This window comes from Nicotiana tabacum, chromosome 11 (genome assembly GCF_000715075.1).
Source record: "Nicotiana tabacum cultivar K326 chromosome 11, ASM71507v2, whole genome shotgun sequence".
Taxonomy (NCBI): domain Eukaryota; kingdom Viridiplantae; phylum Streptophyta; class Magnoliopsida; order Solanales; family Solanaceae; genus Nicotiana; species Nicotiana tabacum.
In genome coordinates this window covers 36,690,561-36,714,967 of record NC_134090.1, presented here as the reverse complement: position 1 = coordinate 36,714,967, position 24,407 = coordinate 36,690,561, and the positions used below count along the sequence as shown (strand labels likewise).

The following is a 24,407-nucleotide window of genomic DNA, read 5'->3' as shown; positions in this document are numbered from 1 at the left end:
ATAGCAGGAATGAGATTTTCATTTGTTGGGACAGCAGATGCGGTCTTATGTTATTCATCAGATCCTACATGATCTATGACTGTGTCTATACTTTCATGTTCTTCATCAGATCCTGCATGATCTATTATTGTGTCCACACTAGCATTCTCCACCTTTATAGTCTCATGTTCTTCACCAGATCCTGCATGATCTATAACCGTGTCCACACTAGCATTCTCCACTTATGCAGTAGTGTTTTCAGCAACTGGCAACTGCATGTTCTGGGCTGTGGTAGGAATCATGGGTGCATGTGGTTGATGCATATTTGCTTCTATAATTGAAGGTTGAGAAGTGAATAAATCCTCTGTACAGTCTGAGTCTATAGTTCTTTCAAAAGGGAAGACCTGCTCTTTAAATACCACATCTCTGCTAACAAATATACTTCTACTCTCTATATCATATATCCTATAACCCTTTTGTGTTTCTGAGTATCCAATATGAACAGCCCGTTTAGCTCTAACTGTGAACTTATCACTTTTAGGCAGGTTACTTGCATAACATATGCAACCAAACACCCTTAAGTGATCTATTTGGGCTGGCTTTCCATACATAACTCATAAGATGATTTTTCTTGAAACAATTACCCCAGAACCTCCTAGGAATCGAGCTTTGGAATTTTAAGGCTCTTGCAACCTCCAGTATATGCCTATGTTTTCGTTCAACTACCCCATTTTGTTGTGGGGTGTATGGGCAACTACTTTGGTGTATGATTCCTAGAGAAGCAAACAAAGCATTGCATTGAGAATTGAAGAACTCAGTACCATTATCTTATCTAACAACCTTCACAGTAACTTCAAACTAAGTGTTTATCATTGCAAGAAAGTTCTTTATTACAACAACTACGTCACATTCAGACTGTATTAAGCACACCCAAGTAAACCTGTCGTAGTCATCTACTATTGTAACAAAATAAAGCTTCAGGTCATATGTAGGTACCTTATAAGGTCCCTAAACATCCATGTGTATGAGCTAAAAACAACTACTTGACCTAGTACTACTAAGTGAAAACTGTAGTCGACACTGCTTTGCCAAAAGACACACTTCACAATTGTCCTGCTCTCTAGCTTATATCTTATTCTTTAGTTCTGAAATATGCTACATAGATTTTGTTGATGCATGACCTAGCCTCAAATGCCACAGTGTTGTTTCTCCATTTCCTTCAAAAAACTAATTGCTGCTGTTGGTAAGTTTTCTTTTATCAAATATAATCCATTATTTTCTCTACCAATCCCCATCACCTTGCCATTGTAGAGCCCCTGAAATATACAGAAATCAGGGTAAAAACCAACTGAGCAATATAACTGTCTAGTGAGTTTTGACACTGACAATAAGTTGAATTTAAAGTCTGGCACATACAGAACTCATTCAATAGTTTTATTCCCTAAAACTACTGCATCTCATGTATGTGTAATTTCTACTTACTGCCCGTAGGTAGTTGTACTCCATCTGCTCTATGATCTGCTTTTCTAAGATTATTTAGAGCATTCTTACAATGTGTCACATGGTGAGTAGCACCTGAGTCCACTATCCAAACATGATCATTAGCAGTTAAATTTGTCATTAAAGTGATAATACCTACAGTACTAGTGGAACAGTCATTTGTGGTAGTCTTCTGCAATAAATTCACCAGCTGTTTGTATTGATCCTTAGTGAAGAAATTCCCTTGTGTTGGCAGCATAGGTACCTGTTTCTCCTCACTTGTTGCATTGTTCACATAGGTCCTGCCTCCTTTTCTTTTTGCTTTAGAAATCGGGCGGATACCCCACTATCTTGTAAAATTTTCCTTTAGATGTCCTTTGTAACCACAATAATCACAGATTAATCCTAGCCTCTTAGGTCTAAATCATGACCTTTTCCTGCAAGCATTGTGAGAGAATCCTTCAATGTGTCTGTGACTCCTAGAGTTCTTTGACTTTCTTCTTGTGTAACTATTGCATAGGCTTCATTCACTATGATCACAGGTCTTTTGTCCAAGACATTACTTTGAATATTACCATAACTCTCATTCAATCCCATGAGGAACTGTAAAAGGTGAGTTATTTAAGAGCTCTACTGAAGGCCTGGACTCCTCATAATCACATGAAGCCATAGGTGCTATGACATCTAGTTCATCCCCTAGATCCTTCATTTTTGAATAATAGCTAGTGACCGAGTCTGTTCCTTATCTCAAAGTTGCAATAGCAGTCCAAAGATGATAGATCCTTGTCAGATTTGACCTATCAAATCTCTCCTGAAAACCAGCCCATAACTTTTTTGCATTCGATGCATATATGATGTTAGGCATTAATTCATTTGAAACAGTACTACCAATCCATGATAGAACAATTGTGTTACATTTCTCTCATTGCTCTACTAATTCACCTCTATACATACTTTTTACACAAGATCCATCCACAAATCCAAGCTTGCTCTTTCTCCGGAGTGCCAATTTTATCGTCTTGCTCCACATTGCGTAGTTTTCTGGGCCTGAGAGCTTGAGCAATATTAAGACGAATCCCGGAGCATCTGAAGCTTGCAAAAAAAAAATGGATGATTATGATCGAGTGAACTGACTTCGTTGTCTGCCATGGATGCTTGATTTTGAGCTTGAAATTGAGGAATTTCTCATCTCTGCATTTTGACGGAAAGCTTGAATCTCGCCGGAAATAGATCAGAATCACAATCCTAGCGATTCCTGCTCTGATGTCATGATAGAATGTGAGGAAGAAGAAGATCGAGAAACGAAGAAGAAGAGAAATTAAAATTGTATTCTTTCATCTGTTAAGCCATCGTTCAATACAAGGCTATATAGAGCTTCTCCCCTAATAAAATAACAGCTCTTGTACAGCTGTCAACTAACCACTTTAACTAACTTCCCTTTTACTAACTTTAAACATGCCCTATACTTTTATTATATACACTTTGACCCTATATCCCAAGGGTACGTGATCCTTTTACAAGTAAAATCCCTTATCAATACTCCTTTTCTTTTCTTTTCTTTTTTTGGAAGGAAGGGGTCTTTTAGCGAGAGGCTCAATAACTACATACAGCATACTCCATCAAGGGTTGTGAAAGGATATGACCTCTCCACTCTTAACATGAAATCTCGTATTTGAGCATTGAAAATGGAAAAAAAAAATCTTACTAGGAAGCATTTACCTCTTTAATGGAACTTACACAATTCGAATCCGGATTAGTCGGGCCCGAATATGTATATCGAACATTAAATGAGAAACCAAATATATATATATAGCATACTCATAACCATCATTATCACATTTTGAATATAAAAAGTTGTACAGTTGGAAAAGTTAGATTTGCAGAAAAACGCGAGAAGAAGGTTAGAGTTGAAAATAAATATCGAGACAATAAGGGCGTCAATCTATACTCTTAAAACAGGTGATCTTAGTAAACATTCCAACTCCAGAATTCATGAGAATTATTCAAAGAAATGAGTAAGCTATTGCCTTCCCAGGTTTTCGTTTGATATGTTCTTTTGAAATGCTTTTTTTTCCTTAATAACAATCGAGAGTATTTATTTTCCCATCATCTGAAGGTGCATAATTTATCTTTTGTTGAAACTAATAAACATGAAATTCAAATAACTTAATAATTAAATATCATATCCACAAAATATTACAGAAATAATTAGTTCACATTTTAATAAATTATTCGACAATAGACGCTCTAAAAGCTAATTATGATGGCAGTTGATGGTGGTGGTTGACAATAGATTGTAAGGTGATGGCCAGTGGTGGTCATGGTTGGTGGAAAAGGCTGACACTAGTGTTTGTGCTGCGATAATTGATGATAGTTGTGAAATTATGCTCAAGTATAGTGGTTGTGCAATAGTAATTGGCGATGGTGATTAGTGGCAATAATTTACCGGGATAGTTGTATAGTAAAGAGTAGTGGTGATAGTGATTCGTGGTGAATATGGTCAGTGAGGATAATTTTGCATTGGAAGACTTTTAATGGAAGTCACTCATGACACTAGCCAGCTCCGGGGGTGGTTCGTGGTAGTTATTGTTAGGTTAAAATCAGGGCGGATCCAAAATTTTGGCATGATGGGTGCACTATTAAGAAGGGGTGGATTCAGTATATAAATTTAAATGTTCAACCTTTAGTTCTTACTATTGCGTACCCGTTACACTTTTGAATTAAAAGTTCAAAATTAAAATTTAAAAAAAAAAATAATTTTCTTGCATCTATATCTATTATCCATGTTGAAAATGTCAGGATCAGTTAAACCCATTGATTATATGCTACATCATACACTGCTACTAGTTTTAATATATATATTTTGTTTAATCATTTAAGATTTTATGGTGACAAAAGAAGAACAGGAATTTTAATGTGTGAAAATGTTGAAAGAATAAATCAGACAAAAAAAAAAGAAATAAAAGAAAAATACTTAATTAATACGCAAAAAGTGACACCAGACATGCTCATCTCCCTTGGGTGTCTAGTTCTAGAGAAAAAAGAAGAAGAAAAAACAACAAGATTAATATAAGATTTGACCTCGCAACCTCACTTAGAGAGGTAGACCCAGTAACTATCACATCATATAATAATTTGAGCATGGGTGCACACACATATGTTTTTTTTAAATAAAAAAATATAACATTACTATACATGATTTAGGGATGAGAGCATGGGTTCGCGTGCCCCATGGAACCCCCTAGATACGCACGTGTTAGTGGAGGTGGAGATAGTGAAAATAGTGGTCATAGTGGTGTTGATGGTGGAACTAGTGGTGAAGGGGTAGGAGGTGCTAGTGGCGGAAGAAGAATTTCCTCCTTAAACTAAGTTTCACATGATTCATTACTATTCATGGGCTAATTTGGAGATTAACTGTGTGCTATCCACATGATCCTGAGTATTTATGGTTATTGAAGCCCAAAAGTTATTTATGTGTCTTCAAAGCCGCGGGTAAAGGTCGTAAAACGGCCCGTAAACGAGCAAAGGCACTAGTGTGGGCCCCACACCACAATTCGCCATCTCCATAATCATTATGATATCAACTGTTAGGTTAAAACGGCCCAAAGATATTTTTAATATAGTGTGATATTATCTGTTTTGGATCAAACTCGCACAATTTTCCCGAAAAGACCTTACACCATTAAGAGTATTCAACTCCTTATAAGTAAATTATATTTCTACTTTCCATTTGGAATATTATTGGTTGACATAGTGGTGCGGTGAAATTAGTGGTGGTCATTGTGTGATGTTAATGCTTACGAAGGAGAAAATTATATTAACATGAATCTTTTAAGTCAGATTTAGCATAGTGTTCGTATAAGTTAACAAACAATAACACTACGTAGAAGATATGAACCTATTAAGAGCAAATAAGTTTTTAAAATAATGTACATAACGAGTGGAAATCTGAATGATTCAAATCTCTATTAAGTAAGCGTCATGGTTGATTAAGATGAACGTACTCTTATCAAAATTACAGAACATTCTTGAATAACACCTATTAACCTCATCTGTCTGTCTTATACAATATCTTTTATAAGTCTATGATATCAATAAGATCCGAACTTAGCACAAAATCAGCTAGTTTGGCAATTACAATAACCAAATCGACAGTCTTTAGACATCCTAGATAACCCCTGTCAGAAACCTTTGAGCTTGAAATAGTATTCATAAGGTTGCTGCACAACAAGAAGAAGAATACATTCAGAAAATCTGACTGTATTTCTTATTTAGACAATAGCTCAAACTTGAAAATAAACAAGAGCTAGGCAAAAGACTGTCCAAAACTTCATACAACAGACTTACAAGCAAGAAACACTTAACTTTGGTTCCATTTTACCCCATCTTATATAGGGGTTAAGGATGAGTGGAAAAAGAAAAATGATCTGCTATGGATTGTGGAGTTAACAAGTGCTGATAAGTATATTGGGGAATCTTTTTTCTTGTTTCTTTTTCTGGTCTGAAGATTCCAATTCACTTCATAACTACCTGCCATTAGTTTTCATAGCATATCTATACACAGAATTTATATTGAATGGAAAATACCTCCTTGAAATCAAAGTGCACCAAATAATAAAAAAAATATTAGCCTACACCATAACAAACTATAGAACAGAATAGGAACAAGCCAACACCTTAAGAAACATGCCAAAAAGGCTAGAAATTAAAATTTAAAAAAGAAAAAAAAAAGGTGGGTCTACTATAAGGATGTTCCCTTCATTTTTCAGATGGCTGGACATTAAATGTTACAGTGTTAGAATCACACAACGTAAATAGTAATGTTACCTATACGCTATATTTCAAAAGTTAATCACATTATGGACAGTGAAACTTTTTAAAGAGTTAACTAATTTTTAAACACGTTGTAGATTGTAATTTATAGAAAAAGAATATAGCCCATAAAATACTTTCTTCTAATCTTCCAAGATCAAGGATCATGCCAAATATACAAACTTCCGACACCCAAAACACAGAAGCAATTCTGTAGAAAATACAGTTAAACGGGTAGGTATATTGTCCTAAACATTCAAAAGCACAATAAAACAAAGGTTTAACAGGTAAATTCTCCGGAAAATTTAACATCCATTTTTCAAGTCTCTCCAAACTTGATAAGAACATTTGCCATAAAATGCAAATTGCATTTGAAACCTTAGTTCAACCACCTAGAAAGGTTCACCTTACCCCTTGAGTGAAAAACAGAGGTATATCAATTCACTAGTGGGACATTCATCTCTCAGAGCCCAGTCTCTAGCTGTTTCGTTCGCTTCTTCGTAGATAAGGGCAACTATACAAAGAAGACGTTCCAGCAAGTCGAAAATTTCCTTCAGCCTGTCCATAGTTATTTTATTTGGCTCAGGGCGACGATTAACATATTGGACAAGTATAACATTATCGGACTCCACAAGCAACTTCTGTGCATTCGGTTTTCCTTTCATGCATCTGACTAACCCATGCCTCAAGGCCTCCAGTCCAGCAATCAAATCGTCTTCAACATCAATGGCACCCTTATACCTACCTAAAAACGTTCCAGTTTCATCTTCGAAGACGCCACTATATCGTCCTGGCTGATCACCCTTTGTACCAATACCATAGATGTTTAGCTTAATCCAACCTGGAGGAGGAGGAAACGAGTTGCATCTTAAACGACGAGGCCCACGAAGTTGACCAAAAAGTTGTGCATATCTCTTACTAGTCATTCCCTCACTAGTCATATCATTTGGCATATCTTCCAAAGAGTCTTCTTCAAGATTCCTGCAACACGAAAGTTGAAAGTTACATCTTTAGGGATGAAGTACACCTTACCCTCCTATGGTTTCTTCAGCTCACCTCTATCACTCTATGGTTTCCTGTAAGCAAATACTTTCAAAGTGTTAGAAACCAAAGAAGTTCTATATTTCATATCTAGAAGAGAAGATTACAAGGCCTATTTATAATACTAGTTCACCTAATCTATTAGTTGTCATACACCTAATTACACCTACTATACAACTCATATACATGTGCTAGCTATGATGTAGTACATGTGTATACATGTGCTACACAACTTGTATTACACCTACTATACAACTCATATACATGTGCTAGCTATGATGTAGTACATGTGTATACATGTGCTAGACATAACACTCCCCCTCAAGTTGGAGCATATATATTGATCATGCCCAACTTGTTACAGATATATTCAACTCGAGCTCCATTCAAAGCTTTTGTGAAAATGTCTCCCAATTGATCTCCAGTTCTAACATGACCTGTAGAGATGAGCTTTTGTTGAATCTTTTCACGAACAAAGTGACAATCTATTTCAATGTGCTTAGTCCTTTCGTGAAATACAGGATTAGAGGAGATATGAAGAGCAGCTTGATTATCACACCACAACTTTGCTGGCAATGTAGTTTGGAAGCCAACTTCACTTAATAGTTGATGTACCCATACAACCTCACACACAGATTGTGCCATAGCTCTGTATTCTGCTTCCGCACTAGATCGAGATACGACATTTTGTTTCTTACTCTTCCACGAAATCAAGTTTCCACCAACAAAAACGCAATATCCTGTCCGTGGATCTCCTATCGGCTTTTGACCCTGCCCAATCTGCATCTGTGAAACACCCAATGTTAGTGTGTTCATTATTCTTATATACTAGACCCCGTCTTGGAGATCCCTTTAGATAACAAAGAATCTGCTCCAGAGCCGCCCAATGCCTGACTGTTGGGGAAGACATAAACTGACTCACAATACTGACAGAGTATGCGATTCGGGACGAGTTACTGTAAGATAGTTCAGTTTCCCAACCAATCTCCTATATTTCTCTGGATCTTCGAATAACTCACCGTCTTCTTTCACGAGTTGTGTGTTAGGAACCATTGGCATGTTGCATGGTTTAGATCCCAACTTTCCAGTTTCAGCTAACAAGTCAAGAGTATATTTCCTTTGGGACAAGAAGATGTCTTTCTTGCTCCGTGTAACTTCAACTCCCAAAAAATACTTTAGTTGTCCTAAATCTTTCGTCTGAAATTGAGTGTGAAGGAAAGACTTTAGAGTTGAAATTCCTGTAATATCACTTCCAGTAATAACGATGTCATCAATATATACTACCAATAAAAGAATACCATCATCAGACTTTTTATAAAACATCGTATGATCGCAATTGCTTTTCTTCATCCCATATTCTAGAACAGCCTCACTAAATCTGCCAAACCAAGCACGGGGACTTTGTTTCAGCCCATAAAGAGATTTTCGAAGACTACATACCTTTCCACACTCCCCCTGAGCAACAAACTCAGGTGGTTGCTCCATATAAACTTCTTCCTGAAGATCTCCATGTAGAAAAGCATTCTTTATATCAAGCTGATGCAGAGGCCAATCATAAGTAGTTGCCATGGAAATGAATAATCGAACAGAAGCTAACTTGGCGACCGGAGAAAAAGTATCCAAATAGTCGACTCCATAGGTCTGTGCATACCCTTTTGCAATAAGGCGTGCCTTAAGGCGAGCTACTGTCCCATCGGAGTTAAACTTAACAGCAAATAACCACTTGCACCCAATAGCCTTTTTGTTAGTGGGCAGATCGGCCAACTCCCAAGTACCATTCTCATCTAAAGTCATCATCTCTTCTATCATTGCATCATGCCAAACTGGGTGGGACAATGCTTCACGAACAGTTTTAGGTATCCTAGCAGAATCTAATGATACAATAAACGAGCTAGAAGAAGTAGACAAATGTTCATAAGACACAAAAGAAGAAATAGGATAAGTACATTGTCGTGTACCTTTGCGAATGGCAATAGGAAGATCCAAACTAGGATCTGAAACACAGGAGGTTGGATCTACCGACGAAGCAGAAGTAGGTAAAGGATCGGGTTCTGAGGTTTGTTGTCGCCTGGTATACACACGAAGAACAGGTGGCTGCTCGGATGGTCGATCGAGGGAAACGGGTGACTGAGGAAGAGGTGTTGGAGAACTAACTGGATGTGTGACAGTGTAGACCAAAGTATCATCTTCTTCCTCAGGACTGTTATAAACATATGAAGAAAAGAACGGATAATTTTCATGGAATGTGACATCGACAGACACTAAGTACCTTTTGAGATCTGGAGAATAACACCGATAACCTTTCTGAAGACGTGAGTACCCTAAGAACACACACTTAAGGGCCTTTGGATCTAATTTAGTTACCTGTGGACGAACATCACGAACAAAACAAGTATAACCAAATATTTTGGGTTCAATAGGAAATAATGGCTTAGAGGAAAAAAGAATGTTGTAAGGAATATTACCATGAAGTACAGAAGATGGCATACGATTTATTAAAAAACAAGCTGTAGAGACGGCATCAGCCCAAAAACATTTTGGCACTTTCATTTGAAAGAGGAGTGCTCGGCCTACTTCAAGAAGATGTCTATTTTTTCGTTCCGCAACCCCATTTTGAGAAGGGTTGTCAACACAAGAAGATTGATGTAGAATACCATTTGTAGCCATATAATCTTTAAACAAATCCGAAAAATATTCTTTTGCATTGTCACTCCTTAAATTACGAACGAAAACATTAAAATGAGTTTTTATTTCAGCACAAAAAGCACAAAAAATTGAAAACAACTCCAAACGATTTTTCATTAAATATAACCAAGTAACACGAGAATGATCATCCACAAAGGTAACAAAATATCTAAAACCAGTTTTAGAGATAATAGGACATGGACCCCAAACATCGGTGTGAACTAACTCAAAAGGTAAGTCGACCCGTTTATTGACTCTAGAAACTTTAGGAAGGCGATGGTGTTTAGCAAACTGACATGACTCACAATCTAAAGAGGAAATACTCTGAAACTGAGGATATAACTTCTTCAAACTAGACAAGGATGGATGACCCAATCAACAATGTACATCAAAGGGAGACAACACAGTTGAACAAGAAATGGATTTCGGCACCTGTGATTCAAGAACATATAGACCCCCAGACTCAGAACCTTTACCAATAATCTGCTTCGTCGTAAGATCCTGAAAAAGACAATAATTGGGAAAAAATGAGACACAACAATTTAGAGTACGAGTAAGTTTACTGACAGATATTAGATTGAAAGAAAAATTAGGCAAATTTAAGACGGAACTAAGGGAAAGAGAAGATGTTGGGTTAACAGTGCCAGACCCTAAAACATATGAGGTAGACCCATCGGCTAAAGTAACTGTGGAACATTGGGTATGTGACTGAAAAGTGAAAAAGAGTTTAGAGTTACCTGTCATATGATCTGTGGCACCAGAATCAATGACCCATTTGGATGACGAAGAGAGGAGACACTTAGTGGTTTTACCTGACTCGGGGATAGTATTGATAGGAGGAGATGATGACTGAGATGGTGAAATAGTCTCGGAAGTGGCGATGTTGGCATACTGAGATCTTTTGTTCTTATTCTGAAGCTTCACACAATAACGTATGGTATGACCGAGCTCATGACAATAAAAACATTCAACTTCCCCTTGCTTTAGGTCTCGACTATCGCTACTCCGATTGCGATTACTATGACTCCTATTCTTTTGGACGCGGCTAAGCAGAGCACCACTATCGATTGTGGCTGTCGGACCTGGATGAGACTTTTCAGTACGCAACACTCTTGTAAAGGCCTCTTTCAAGGAAGAGATAGCAGTCCCAGATAAAATCTGCGATTTGGCCCCTTCAAATTCGGGAGAAAGACCAGAAAGGAAACTCATGACCGCCAGTTGTTCACGCTGAGCCTGTTGTACCTTCACATCTAGACTAAACGGCAATATAACATTAAGTTCATCATACACCTTCTTAAACTCTGAGAAGTAAGTGGTGAGAGAGCGATCTTGCATGGATGGATGGTAAAATGCCTGGCACACATCATACATGCGAGACAAGTTTCCTTTGCCAGAGTACAAAAAATCTAAATAATCCATTAGATCCTTCACATAATCACAATGAGAAACTAGATCATTTACCTCACCGTGCATCGAGTTCTTGATTTGGAGAAACAATTTTGCATCCTCCTTTAACCAGACTGATTTAGTCTCATCCTTGGGTGGATCATCAACCAAGTGGTTCTCTTTGTCGATGCTCCGCAAATAGAGACGGATCGTCTTACTCCAATCCATGTAATTGGAACCCATGAACTTATTCTCCATAATTTTGGACATAACCGGAATGACATCAACGGTAGGTTTCGTTTCAGTCATCTTGCACCCGAATAATAGCAGAATCAAATAGTCAAGAACAGTGCAGTGAAATTTGAACAGTGCAGTGAACAGTGAACAGTGATATTTGAACAGTATAGTGAACAGTGAATAGTAATATTTGAACAGTGAACAGTGCAGTGAACAGTGCCGGAACAGTGATCTTGGAAAATGAAAGTTGTCAGGAAAAAAAAAATCTGACAGTACCACTTTGGTCGGAATAGTGAGTAGAAAAATCTGTAAAGAAGCGGCCGGGGCAAAAAATGGCCGGAAATAGTGAAATAGAATCAAAGCAGCGAAAGACTGTTCCGAACAAAAATAATTCGAACGGGGAAAAAAAAATTCCCAACAACAAACTGATGAAAAAACTTCAATGCTCTGATACCATGTTAGAAACCAAAGAAGTTCTATATTTCATATCTAGAAGAGAAGATTACAAGGCCTATTTATAATACTAATTCACCTAATCTATTAGTTGTCATACACCTAATTACACCTACTATACAACTCATATACATGTGCTAGCTATGATGTAGTACATGTGTATACATGTGCTACACAACTTGTATTACACCTACTATACAACTCATATACATGTGCTAGCTATGATGTAGTACATGTGTATACATGTGCTAGACAACTTGTATGTCAACACTCCCCCTCAAGTTGGAGCATATATATTGATCATGCCCAACTTGTTACAGATATATTCAACTCGAGCTCCATTCAAAGCTTTTGTGAAAATGTCTCCCAATTGATCTCCAGTTCTAACATGACCTGTAGAGATGAGCTTTTGTTGAATCTTTTCACGAACAAAGTGACAATCTATTTCAATGTGCTTAGTCCTTTCGTGAAATATGCTTCTCAACTCATATTCTCGTGTGCAAATACATTAATATATACATGAGTTTCTTAGAGAATAAGACTCTAAAGTTGTGACTGCTAAGGACTCCTAATGATAGAATACTTACAACATCTTCAGGCCAATTCTAATATTCAGCAATTACATACAAATAGACTTCCACACAAACTCCTACGTGAAATTATCCTTACACGCCCCCTCAAGTTGAGCAGGGTGTGGAACAACTGTCAACTTGCGCTTCAAATATTTGAAGCGAACCTTGGACAAAGGCTTGGTGAGAGCATCGGCCACTTGATCATGAGAACTCACATACCTGACCGACAAAGACTTTCCACGAACCTTGTCACGGACAAAATGAAAATCAATTTCCATATGTTTTGTTCGAGAATGAAAAATGGGATTAGCAGTCAAGTAGGTAGCACTAAGATTATCACACCAGAGAATGGGAATAGAGGTGGTAAAGCATCCAATCTCTCATAGGAGAAGCTTAACCCATGTCATCTCAAAGGTAGCAGCAGCTAATGCACGATATTCAGCCTTTGTGCTCGATCGCGATATAGCTTTTTGTTTTCGAGAAGCCCATGAAATCAAATTAGAGCCAAGAAAAATGGCGAATCCAATGGTAAACTTGCGATCATCAACATCACCTCCCCAATCTGAATCACTATAACCATGAAGCAAGCCAGAGGACCCACGAGAAAGAAATAAACCATGAGAGGAAGTAGCATTGACATAACAGAGAATACGTCTGACAGCAACCCAATGAGAATCTATAGGACAATGCATAAACTGTGAAACTTTGTTAACCGCATACGCTATATCGGGTCTAGTAAAAAACAAGTATTGTAAAGCTCCAACGGTACTTCTATAGAGAGTCTGATCATGAAATGGACGTCCACCAGTTGTGGAGAGCTTGGATGAGGTTGAAGCTGGAGACAGGACCACACGACCCCATTTTCACACGATTAAGAAGGTCGTTGACATACTTACCTTGCGACAAATGCAATCCTTCATGCGTCCAGTTGGCTTGAATGCCCAAGAAATAAGATAATTTCCCCAAATTTCTAACAGCAAATTGAGTTTGTAGTTTGGCAATAAGAGCTGCAATATGAGCAGAATTAGAATCCATAACCAAAATGTCATCAACATATATTAAACAAAATAACTTGTTATCGGCGTTCGACATATAGAACAGAGAACTATCAGTTTTGGATCCCACAAAGCCTAGAGAAAGAAGTTCATCAGCTAAACGTTTATTCCACATACGTGGGGCATGTTTGAGGCCGTAGAGAGATCGTTTAAGTAAACAAACATGATCTGGACGAGTACGATCAACAAATCTGGGAGGTTGAGACATATATACAATCTCATCTAAGTTTCCATGAAGAAAGGCATTAGAAATATCCAGTTGAGTAATGTGCCACTGATGAGACACTGCCAAGGATAACAACAATTGTATGGTGGCCGGCTTAACAACTGGACTAAATGTGTCTGAAAAATCGATGCCCGGTCGTTGATGATATCCTTTAGCCACAAGCCTTACTTTATAGCGATCCAATGAACCATCCGACTTTAACTTTGTCTTGAATACCCACTTACAACCAATTATGTTGTGAGATGGCGATGGTGGAACTAGTTCCCAAGTACCATTGTGAATAAGTGCATTATACTCCTCTGACATGGCGCGACGCCAATTAACATCCTTGATAGCCTGTGAGTAGCAAGAAGGTTCCATTATTGTCGATGCTGGTGTCAAAACAAACATTTAAAATGGCTTCTTAGGCTTCAGTAAGCCTGTTTGTGATCGTGTGACCATCTTTTGCGAAGCCGGAGCTGCTGGTTGTAGTGTAGCAGTTGAAGTGTCTCCAAGATCAAGAGAGTGCATTGTACCAGATAGAGGATTTTCTTCAACAAGAGTGGGTGACATCAAGTCTACACCATAAGATACTCTAACTTGTAAAGGCTGATCAATAGCAATTGTATGTCTATGAGTAGGATCAACAGATGATGAGATGGGTGCTTAGACAAAGATTCTGCAGGTGGAGAGGGTGAAGGCGGATTCGATGTATGTGATGGGGATGAAAGTTGTGGCAGAAATGGTTGAATACTTGAAGGGTCAGCAAGAGGCTGGAATGGCAACTTCACATTTAGAGGTTCAGATTTAGCATTGGGTATAGATGGAGGCACCACGACATCCTGTGAAACAAATGGAAAAATATTTTCATCAAAGATTACATGACGAGAAACGTAAAATTTTAAAGAAACTGGGTCAAAGCATTTGTACCCTTTGTGTAACTTACTATAGCCCAGAAATACACATGGTTTGGATCGAGGAGACAATTTATCCTTCGAATAAGGACGAAGCCATGGGAAACAAAGGCAACCAAAAATACGCAACAAAGAGTAATCTGGATCGGTTTTAAACAACGCATGAAATGGAGTTTTATTTTTTAAGTGTGGGGTTGGTAGATGATTAATAGTATACACAGTAGTATCAAATGCGTTTGTCCAAAATTTGTGTGGGACATTAGCATGATGTAGCAAAGCTCGGCCAGTTTCAACAATATGCCTATGCTTTCTTTCGGCACGACCATTTTGTTCGGGGGTATACGGACATGAGGAACGTTGCACAATTCCATTATTTCTCAAATAATTTGCTAAGGCTTGATATTCCCCTCCCTAATCAGCTTGAAAACTTTTAATAGGACGACCAAAATATTTTTCAACAATTGTGCGAAATTGCATAAAAATTGAAAGGACCTCAGATTTCAAGCGAAGAAAATAAATCCATGTATATTTGCTAAAGTGATCAAAGAAAATCACATAATATCGATAGCCTTCACTAGAAACAACTGGAGCAGGACCCCAAACATTTGAACAAACTAGTTCTTCCTGAACCGACAACGAGTCAGGCAAAATTTAAAAACGAGCAGTACTTCAAAAGTCCTTAACGAGAGGAAAATATAGCCTACATAAAAGATCGCATCGACCAAAAACCTAAGAGCCACTGTCGCCAGCTTAAAATTTGAAAACTTGAGGGTCAAAATGAGCTCGAGTCGTAATCCAATAAGGAGACCGAACCCAAAATAGTTAACTATACATGACTAAGGGCAAAGCATAAGAGTCATTGTCTCCAGCTTCTATTAAAAGGTCGCTTCGACCTAAAGCGTAAGAGTCATTGTCGCCAGCTTATATTAAAAGGTCGCTTCGACCCAAAGCATAAGAGTCATTGTCGCCAGTCTACACTAAAAGGTCACATCGACCAAAAACGTGAGAGCCACTGTCGCTAGCCTAAAATTCGGCCATTCAAAGGTTAAATAGCTCGAGTTGATGCCCGACTCAGGACTGAGCCCAAATCAGGTAGCCTAAGTATGCCTAAGAGCGAAAGTACGTAAGAGCCTATGGGCCAGTCCAACGAGTCCCGGGGCCACATTGCTACTCTGAGGATTCCTACCAACGCGCAAACCAGCTTGCCCTGTCGAAATAAAGACAGAAAAAGATATGAAAGGTGTAAAGCCGCTAGGTTTTCTTTCATACACATGCAAGAAACGCAAACTCCAACTACAAACAAGCTTTGAAAATCATACATACAGATGACAAAATCTATGCCCTCCCCCTGGGGGTTACGGCCTGCCGATCTCATCCTCGTTGTCCTTAGCATTGGGCAAAAGCAACCGAGCACCATGCTCATCTGCCCTTGCTAGAGCTAATTCTTCCGAGAGGGCGAAGCCCCTATCACAGATCTCCTCGAGGGTCCTTCTTCGAGACTTGAAACGAGCACACTCTTCAATCCTCCCTCTGCGGTCAAGGACCTTTCTCAACTCAGCTTGAGCATCGGCAGCATCCTTTGAGTAGATGGCCATCTCCTAGTCAGCTTTAGTCCGGCTCATTGTGGCTTCCGCCTGGGCATCAATGATCTCAGCCTTGACTTTCGAAAGCTCGGACTCGAGCTTTGCAATCATTTCTGTCTTAACCAAAGCATTGTCACGAGCTATGCAGAGTTGAGCTTCAAAAGTAGGAACTTTGGCCAGAGCATCCTCCCCCTCTAAAGCCTGAGCCTCCGCCCGAGCTTTCAATTCATCATGCTCACGTCTGGCCCGACCAACTTCATCTCGAAGGTGCTCCAGGGCCTCCGTCTTTTTCTGTAACTGAAATAAACTAAGTATTAGCCCCGGGAACTAGGAGGCGGAATGCGTACCTGGGATAGAAAACTACCCTGGGAACCAGGAGGCGGAATGCACACTCACCCGGGACAAAAAACTACCTGCTCCTTAAGGTGGTTCTCGTAATTTAGGCTCCGGCCCACCTCATACTGCAAATGTACCAGCTCGACTTCCTTTTCTTCACAAAGGAGTCTCAGGGATCTCTCCTCATCCAGAGCTTTCCGTAGCCTGGCTTCACAACGAATCAGCCTGGACTTAAGCTTGTGGAGTGCCTGTAGAAGAAAACTCAATAAGGAAGGGAAGGCGCAAAGCTCGAAAAACTGTGCCGAAACTCACTACAAAGTGAAGCCGCAGGGCTTCCTCGAAGGCCGAATGCACACCCGCCAATCCAATCCCTTCGGCCCTAAGAGAGCCTACTCCGATCGAAGCACGGTCGCTCGGTGTATGCGATCCCCGGTTTCTAGTATCTCCTGAAATTCTATCGACGGAAAAGGAAGGCGACAGCAACGGAGAAACCCTTTTTCCAGAACTGGGAGCCACGGACACGACATGCTCGAATGATGCTTCCGCTCCAAAGCCCCTGTCCCGCTCCGCCTTACTTTGAGCGCCATCGCCCTGTGAAAGCACCTTTCGTTCATTGTTACTGTTCTTCAGCCCGGAAGTCGGCAACCCTTCCCCTTCTTCGAAGGAGCACGGCCTCGCCTCGAAAGGCTCTCCAATGCCTACAACAGTAAGATTAATACACGTAAAGGGCATATGCATCTCCACATGAAAGAGGGGAAAGGAAAGAATAGCACAGCACTCATAATGATATTTTGCTTCCCATCTGCCCCGGGATAAAGCTCGCCACTTGCGCTCCTCACAGGACGAGCGGGTAGTTAATTCTCGGACCCAATTCAGCATATCAGGAACGTCGCCCGGCGCCCATGAAACCACTTCAGAGGAAGAAAGGAAGACACGGTTACGAAACTAGTTCTCGCTATAGGCAAAACTGAGAAAGCGCGAAATACACCACTTACGTGTATGATTCCATTCCTCAAGGAATGGCGTAAGTTCCACGGGAATAATGTCAGCGGTCCGCACTCGGACGAAACGACTCATCCATCCCCTATCTCCATCTTCCTCATCATCATCAACGAAGGGCGTAGTCAATCGACATCGCAAGGTTAGCATACCTCGATGGTGAAATGGTCGGTACAGCCTAATAAGATGACTAAGCGAAATTCAAGCCCCGCCTTCTCCGCGAAAAATCTCACCATCAACACCATTCGCGAAAACGATGGATGGACCTGCACCTTGTAACTCGTACTCTAAGCAGAAGTCGAGCACAAACCTATCAAGGGGGCCCAATGTGAAAGGATACGTGTACACATTCAAGAACCCATCGGCACGATCCGTAATGCCCTCACCCGGGGAAAATGCCTATAATGTCACTTTCTCCCCCCATTCACAGTCTTTTCTCACTAACTCAAGATGTTTTTCTCCTATCAATGAAGTAGCCTTCAAGGCGTACTCTTGATGGTCCTGACGGCTGGAGGCGGAGCTCTCCCCTCCCTATCGATAGACCCCGACATAGCAGCCGTAGCGGTGATGAAATTCTTGAAAACTAGATTCACAAAAAGAAACTTTATGACTCTTACTAACAGCACATGTAGAACATAAATGAGAAGATTTAAATGAAGGGACGATTACGCTAGACGATAATGTTTGATGAACTGTAGGATAGGATCTATGAGCCAAACGAGCATGCCAAACCCCAAGAGATGCAGCATAAGAAGCAGGTGCAGATGACTTCCACACTGGAAGAGAATATAATCCAGCTTTATCAGGACTTGTGTGCAGTATTGCCCTCGTCACCAAGTCTTTAATCAGAAAATGGTTAGGAAAGAATTCAATTGAAACTTGGTTAGATTTAGTAAAAGAACTGATAGATAATAAATTTTGAGTAGCAGTTGGAACATGTAGGATATCATCAAGATTGAACTTTTTGTCAGAAATAATAACGGAGCTTTTACCAACGTGAGAAATAGGAAGTTTGGAACCATTACCTAATGTGACTTCTTCAGGACCTTGGTATTTGGAATGAATACCCAAGTTATCAAGGTCAGCTGTGAGATGGTGTGTGGTGCCACTATCCATTAACCAGTCTTGGGCAGAAGGGGTTCTTGCTAAATTGGAAACAGGTGGTCTCGAAGTTTTGTTGCCATTGCTAATTTTAGGAGATGGACATACGCGTGCAATATGACATTTGCCTTCACAGTTATGGAAAATAATTCCAGACATGTCCGAGGCTTGGGATTGAGTAGTATTGGTCTGTTGAGTAGAATTCTGAAACCCACGATGTTGAGAAAATTGATTAAAGCCTTGATTAGAGGAGCGTCCACGACCTCGACCCCCTCGGCCTCTACCACGTCCACGAGTAGCAGGAAAGGAACTATGAATAAATTGTGTTGTAGGTGCAATGACAGTAATGGCTTCATCCCTTTTTAACTGTCGTTCTTCATTCAATAACAATCCATTTAATGCATCAAAAGTAATATCCTCGTGACGCGATTCAAGCGACCTAGTAAAAGGACGATAAACAGGTCCTAGTCCAGCAAGAACAAATTCCACCAGATCATCATTAGGAACTGGATGTTGCAATGCAGCCAACTTATCTGCTATTGCCTTTGCCTTCTACACATATGACTCAATACTGGCATTATCACGACGCAAAGTGTGCAACTGCGTGTTAAGGTCACGAATATGTGGCTTTGATCCGGAAGCATATGCAGCAACAAGCTTATTCCAAGCATCACGAGCAGTTGCTGCTCCAACCAACTGAGGCAGGATACTTTCTGAAACAGAAGCAACAATCCAACTTAAAACAAGTTGGTCTTCATGTAACCAAACCGTATAGGCCGAGTTGGGTTTGGTATTAGTATCATCTAGGAATTGTGTTGGCATCTGTTTACTATCATCAATGTGATGGTTCAAACCACAAGCATATACCATAGGCATAAACTGTGTCTTCCACTGAAGAAAGTTTGAAGATGTGAGTTTCACAGGCAATTGATGTGCGAGATTTGGAGAAGGAGAGACAACAGATAGGCTTGAAGCCATTGAAGAGCTGCTGTTTTCACCCATGGAAGTGTAGAAAAAATTGGGTTGGTTTAACCTCTAATGGCTCTTGATACCATGTAGAAAACGCTTCTCAACTCATATTCTTGTGTGCAAATACATTAATATATACATGAGTTTCTTAGAGAATAAGACTCTAAAGTTGTTACTGCTAAGGACTCCTAATGACAGAATACTTACAACATCTTCAGGCCAATCCTAATATTCAGCAATTACATACAAATAGACTTCCACACAAACTCCTACGTGACATTATCCTTACAAGTATCTAGTCTCACATCTAAGTACCTTTGCACATCCAACCCAGAATCCCAGATTGTCATTTCCTTTACGTTCTGTAATTTCAGTCGCTGAATCAACAAAAGATAAATTAGTTCAGCGCACGTATCACAAGACCAACCAATAATTTCTCCAACATGAATCAAGATAGAAAGAAATCCAGTACCAGGCAGTAATGTTTCCATGTCAATGCTGGGATCCACGTCAAAGAAATGCCAAGCAAATTCTAAGAACAAGTCAGTATACATCTGATCGTCGCTAGTTTTTTTGTCAATCTCTGTTGTGAAGTCGAGAATTCTCTCTAAGCGTAGCCTTGTTTCAAGAAGAACACAATTACATTGTGGCATATCGGTCAACGTACCGCTCAATGTGTTTGTCAGCAAAAAAATCTGGTTAATACAAGATGAAGACCAATTGGCTCCCAGCAGGTTGCCAATAAGATGATAACAAGGATTAGGCATGTAGAACATTGTTGGTCTCTGAACTTCTCTCTTACAATTTTCATCGATGGTCAGTACCTCAAAACCTAGTTCCTTGAAAACTATGATATCAGCTGGAGACATGTCAGGATCGTATATTTGTATATTGCCAATCCAATTGGGAAAATCTCGTTTGAGTAGGAGAACTACGGAAAGCTGAAACTGTGAATTAAAACTGTATTCGATGCTTCCCATAGCATAGATTACCACCTGAACATGTGAGTAGGAGCCTAAAAGGCGAAACAAATATTTTTGAAATGTTTTGTTCTGTTCGATATCGGAGCACATTCCAGCATAGAATTCAGAGTTCTCAACATTCTTCATCACCAGTTCAATCTTTTAAGCAGTCTTTTTGCCTCATTTTGTATCTGAAATTCATCCATATCATCCATACACTCAATTTCTTCCATCTAGGTGTGTTCTAGTTTCCTACTTCAACTGCCATTACAAATTCACAAAGAACATTTGCACTAAATGAAAATTGATACTCTGAAGTGCCAATCACAAATATAACTCAAAGGAAAATATGAATTTCGAATTTCCTCTGTATTTCAGCTGGATACTTTTACTAATTAACAAGCAGCAGTAATGAAATGGCAACAAATGAACTAGTACTTTTTTTCTATGACAGTGGTGTCCGGGCTAGTTTGTGCACACCTGGACTATTCCACCGGGTACCTCATACTTTCCACCGCCAACGCATGTATTAGGTAACTCTGTCCAGTGGGGCTTAGCATATGGATGAAATAACCTAGTGTTTTAAGCATTCCTAGGGATTTGAACATAAAACCTCATGATTCTCCTCCCACTTCATTGGCACGTGGCAATGAAAGAACTTAACAAGTCATGAAATGACAAATTTGGTTTCTACATATAGACAAATCTATGAAAGAGGACCTTTTCAACACATCCAAAATTATACATACAGTAGGAAATGCGAGATCCTTCAGTTGAATCCGACCAACCACTATTATTAGTGCATCAACAACAACAACAACGTTCACGAACACATACGTATAATTTAGTTTTATGACCAAAACAAGTAATAAAAATACTAAGAAAAATACAGTGCAACATCTAGTGCCAAAGTATTTGGAATTGAAGAGCTAACTTAAACACCAAAAGTATGAAGAAAAGGAGAGGGGGAGGGGTTAGAAGCAGTACACTTACACCTCGATTCCGCCGCCGGCGAGATGGCTTAGCAGTTGTAGAAAGCTAAATTTGAACAAAAATAGGAAAATATATTATTTTCTTTTGGGATAGACTGAAAATAAAAGTGCGTGCTTAAAGCATACAGTAAGAGCAATAAGAGCACCAAAATGTGATTGAAACAGAGAAAAATGGAAGGATTTCTATTGATTTAATAACTCACCAAAATGTGATACAACTAATAAGAAGGAAGGAAGGAAGGTTCCAGAATTGCATAAACCCAGGCCCCTAATATTTCTGATCATATTTCCCTATACAATAGTAGCTGCTCACTGTCGCTCAGCCCTCAACGTATTATGTGTTTTTTGGCATTTTGCACCATACAGTACAGTACTTCTCCAAATATGTTGGGTGCGCATCTTTCCCTATTTGCTGCGCTGACAAACTTGTTGAAAAGCGCGCCACAAATAGTAATGCAGGTTCAGAATTAAAAGGCAGAATAGGCTTGGAGACATTTCTACTTGTTCCGGTTTGTCATCCCGATTCCTACACTCCATAAAGTTTCATCCAGACATTTTAACTTAATCAAAAGAACACTTTTAAACACCTCCGGAATCGCGTGATGCTCACTTGCTTGAATTGGATGACAAATCAGCATCCACATCAGATTCTATGCCAAAAATATTATTTAACAAAATTATAATTTCATAAACAAAAAATAAAATAAAAAAAGCAAAAAATTAAAATTAAAATTAAAATTAAAGAACCCTCCTCCCTTCTTCAAACCCACCCACTCAACCTTCTTAAAACAATAGCACACCTGTCATGACTCCTCCACCATGAGTACCACTAGTTCCTTTATCTATCCATGAAAAATACATGGGTAGAGAATTAAGTCTTTTGAATTTTGACTTAATTCCTCTATTCCAATTTGGAAGGGCTGTGAAAAAATTTGAAAGTTAAAACCATCGGAAAAAATGGAGGAGTCATAGAGAAGGGGAAGATGACATGATGGAATAAGAAATACATACCTAGGAGAAAATCTAATGAAAAAAGGGATGAAGAAAGATGAAGAAAAAGGGAAAGGGAGGGGATCTAAAGAAGAAGACGAGGAGAAGAGGCGCGCGTGCGCGGGGAAGGGGGAGGTGGTCAGAACGAAGGGGGAAGGGACTGAAGGGGGGCAGAACAAAGGGGAGTCGCTGCTAATATTTTTTATTTATTTATTTATTAATTTTTAGTTTTTTAATAAAGAAAAATCATCAGCTCACTCACCTAATGTGCGTGTAAATCACTCATTTTGTCCGCCTCAGCCATATCAATGCCACATAAGCTCGGTCAACGGTCAGAAGGGTTTAAAAATCTTGTTTTGATTAAGTTGGAGTGTTTGGATGAAACTTTATGGAGTGCAGGGACCGGGATGACAAACCGGAACAAGTACAAGTGCCTCCCAGGCAATTCTGCCGAATTAAAATAATCAAGTTACTCCCTCTTCGCATTTTATTTGACTAAATATGAATTTTGAAGAAACAAAACCAAAACAAAAAAAAAGGACCTTTGGCATATTAGTTAATTACTTAATTATATGCAGGGTATCAAAATGGTTTTAAAATTATCAAAATTATCAAAATGGTTTTTAAATTATCTAAGGCTGAAATGTGATTGTGTGGTGGAATCGGGTTACACGCTGCAATAGGAGGAATAAGTGTGATATATATTAAAGAGTAATAAGGGTGAACTCATGGGATTCCCCTGATTTTATTGTTATTGTTGTTGATATTTGACTATGGACTACCCCTGTATTCTTTATTCCCTTAACATGGTTAATAAAATCGAGGATGGATTCGTGTTGTTATATACTTAATTAATAAGGAATTCGAAAAGATTCAATTGGGTCACTGAGAGTTAAAATTGTGACGTCACTGTTTGAATTATAGTTTATATCCTTGAAGATTTACACCTAAGTGGTGCAAGATAGAATTGTGTAGTCTTTTAATCGCTAGTCTGAGCTAGCACTATTGGTTCCAAGTCCAGATAAACGAGAAGCATTGTCATAAGTGATGGCAGCCAACGTAAAATTAATCAATCCATAATAAATCATTGTTATACAAATATGAGCACTGAGAATTGATATAAGCGATTCCAACTTATTTAAGACGAGCCATTATTATTGTTGTTGTTGAATATTAAACCATGCAAGTCAAGGCGTGCATTCTCTAGCTCCAGCATATGTAAAGGGAACAAACTTACCTATTTTTACAAGTAGGTTGCAACTCTAATCCAATTCAATTGCATTCGTTTCCTTAAATCGTTTGTCTACTTTTAAGTTTATATCTCTAAGTGTATGTGGCCATGAATTGCATATTGTTATAGGTTAAACACTCTGTATATTAAATTAAGTGTTTAAATTTTACTTTGAATTGGTTTAAAGGAAAACGTCGAAACTTCAATTGTTTATTATTTGTTGCGGAGCATATGGGTTTTTTTTTCTTTCTTTTGGAATAAAGTAGAAAATAAGTTGTTCAGTCAAGAAAAAGAAAAAGATACATCTCATACGACAATTATGTGTTTGATCTTTTTTTTTTCCTTGACGAAAGTAAATCCTTAATTTTTCATGTTTTCCAACCTCGTCATTCCATAGCTATACTTTTACATCAGATCAGTTCAACA

General features: G+C 39.0%; 1 protein-coding gene across 5 annotated transcripts; it reads right to left on the bottom strand.

Annotated features, from left to right (window-relative positions):
- Nucleotides 1-5,440: 5,440 nt before the first annotated feature.
- LOC142166255 (uncharacterized) lies at nt 5,441-22,912 on the bottom strand. 5 transcript variants are annotated; one of them, XM_075224976.1, is made up of 5 exons: nt 21,964-22,912; nt 21,762-21,806; nt 13,541-13,651; nt 6,682-7,251; nt 5,441-5,678 (listed from the first exon to the last, which is right to left on the bottom strand). In XM_075224976.1, the coding sequence occupies exons 4-5, from the start codon at nt 7,221-7,223 to the stop codon at nt 5,534-5,536; spliced, it is 687 nt and encodes a 228-aa protein (XP_075081077.1). In that variant the 5' UTR covers nt 7,224-7,251; nt 13,541-13,651; nt 21,762-21,806; nt 21,964-22,912; the 3' UTR covers nt 5,441-5,533. The 5 variants fall into 5 exon arrangements, with proteins under 5 accessions (XP_075081077.1, XP_075081078.1, XP_075081079.1 ...); XM_075224977.1 differs by lacking the exon at nt 13,541-13,651 and adding an exon at nt 7,327-7,346; XM_075224978.1 differs by lacking the exon at nt 13,541-13,651 and having other exon boundaries at nt 21,756-21,806.
- Between the last annotated feature and the right edge of the window lie 1,495 nt (nt 22,913-24,407).

Bases quoted from the DNA above. Each gene is read 5' to 3' on its own strand.
- LOC142166255 (XM_075224975.1), bottom strand. From the start codon at position 22,016: ATGCAATTCTGGAACCTTCCTTCCTTCCTTCTTATTAGTTGTATCACA. The intron at 21,807-21,963 runs GTGAGTTATTAA...GTTCAAATTTAG, and splicing joins ATTAGTTGTATCACATTTTG to CTTTCTACAACTGCTAAGCC. The intron at 7,252-21,761 runs GTAAGTGTACTG...TTCGTGTTGCAG, and splicing joins GCCGGCGGCGGAATCGAGGT to GAATCTTGAAGAAGACTCTT.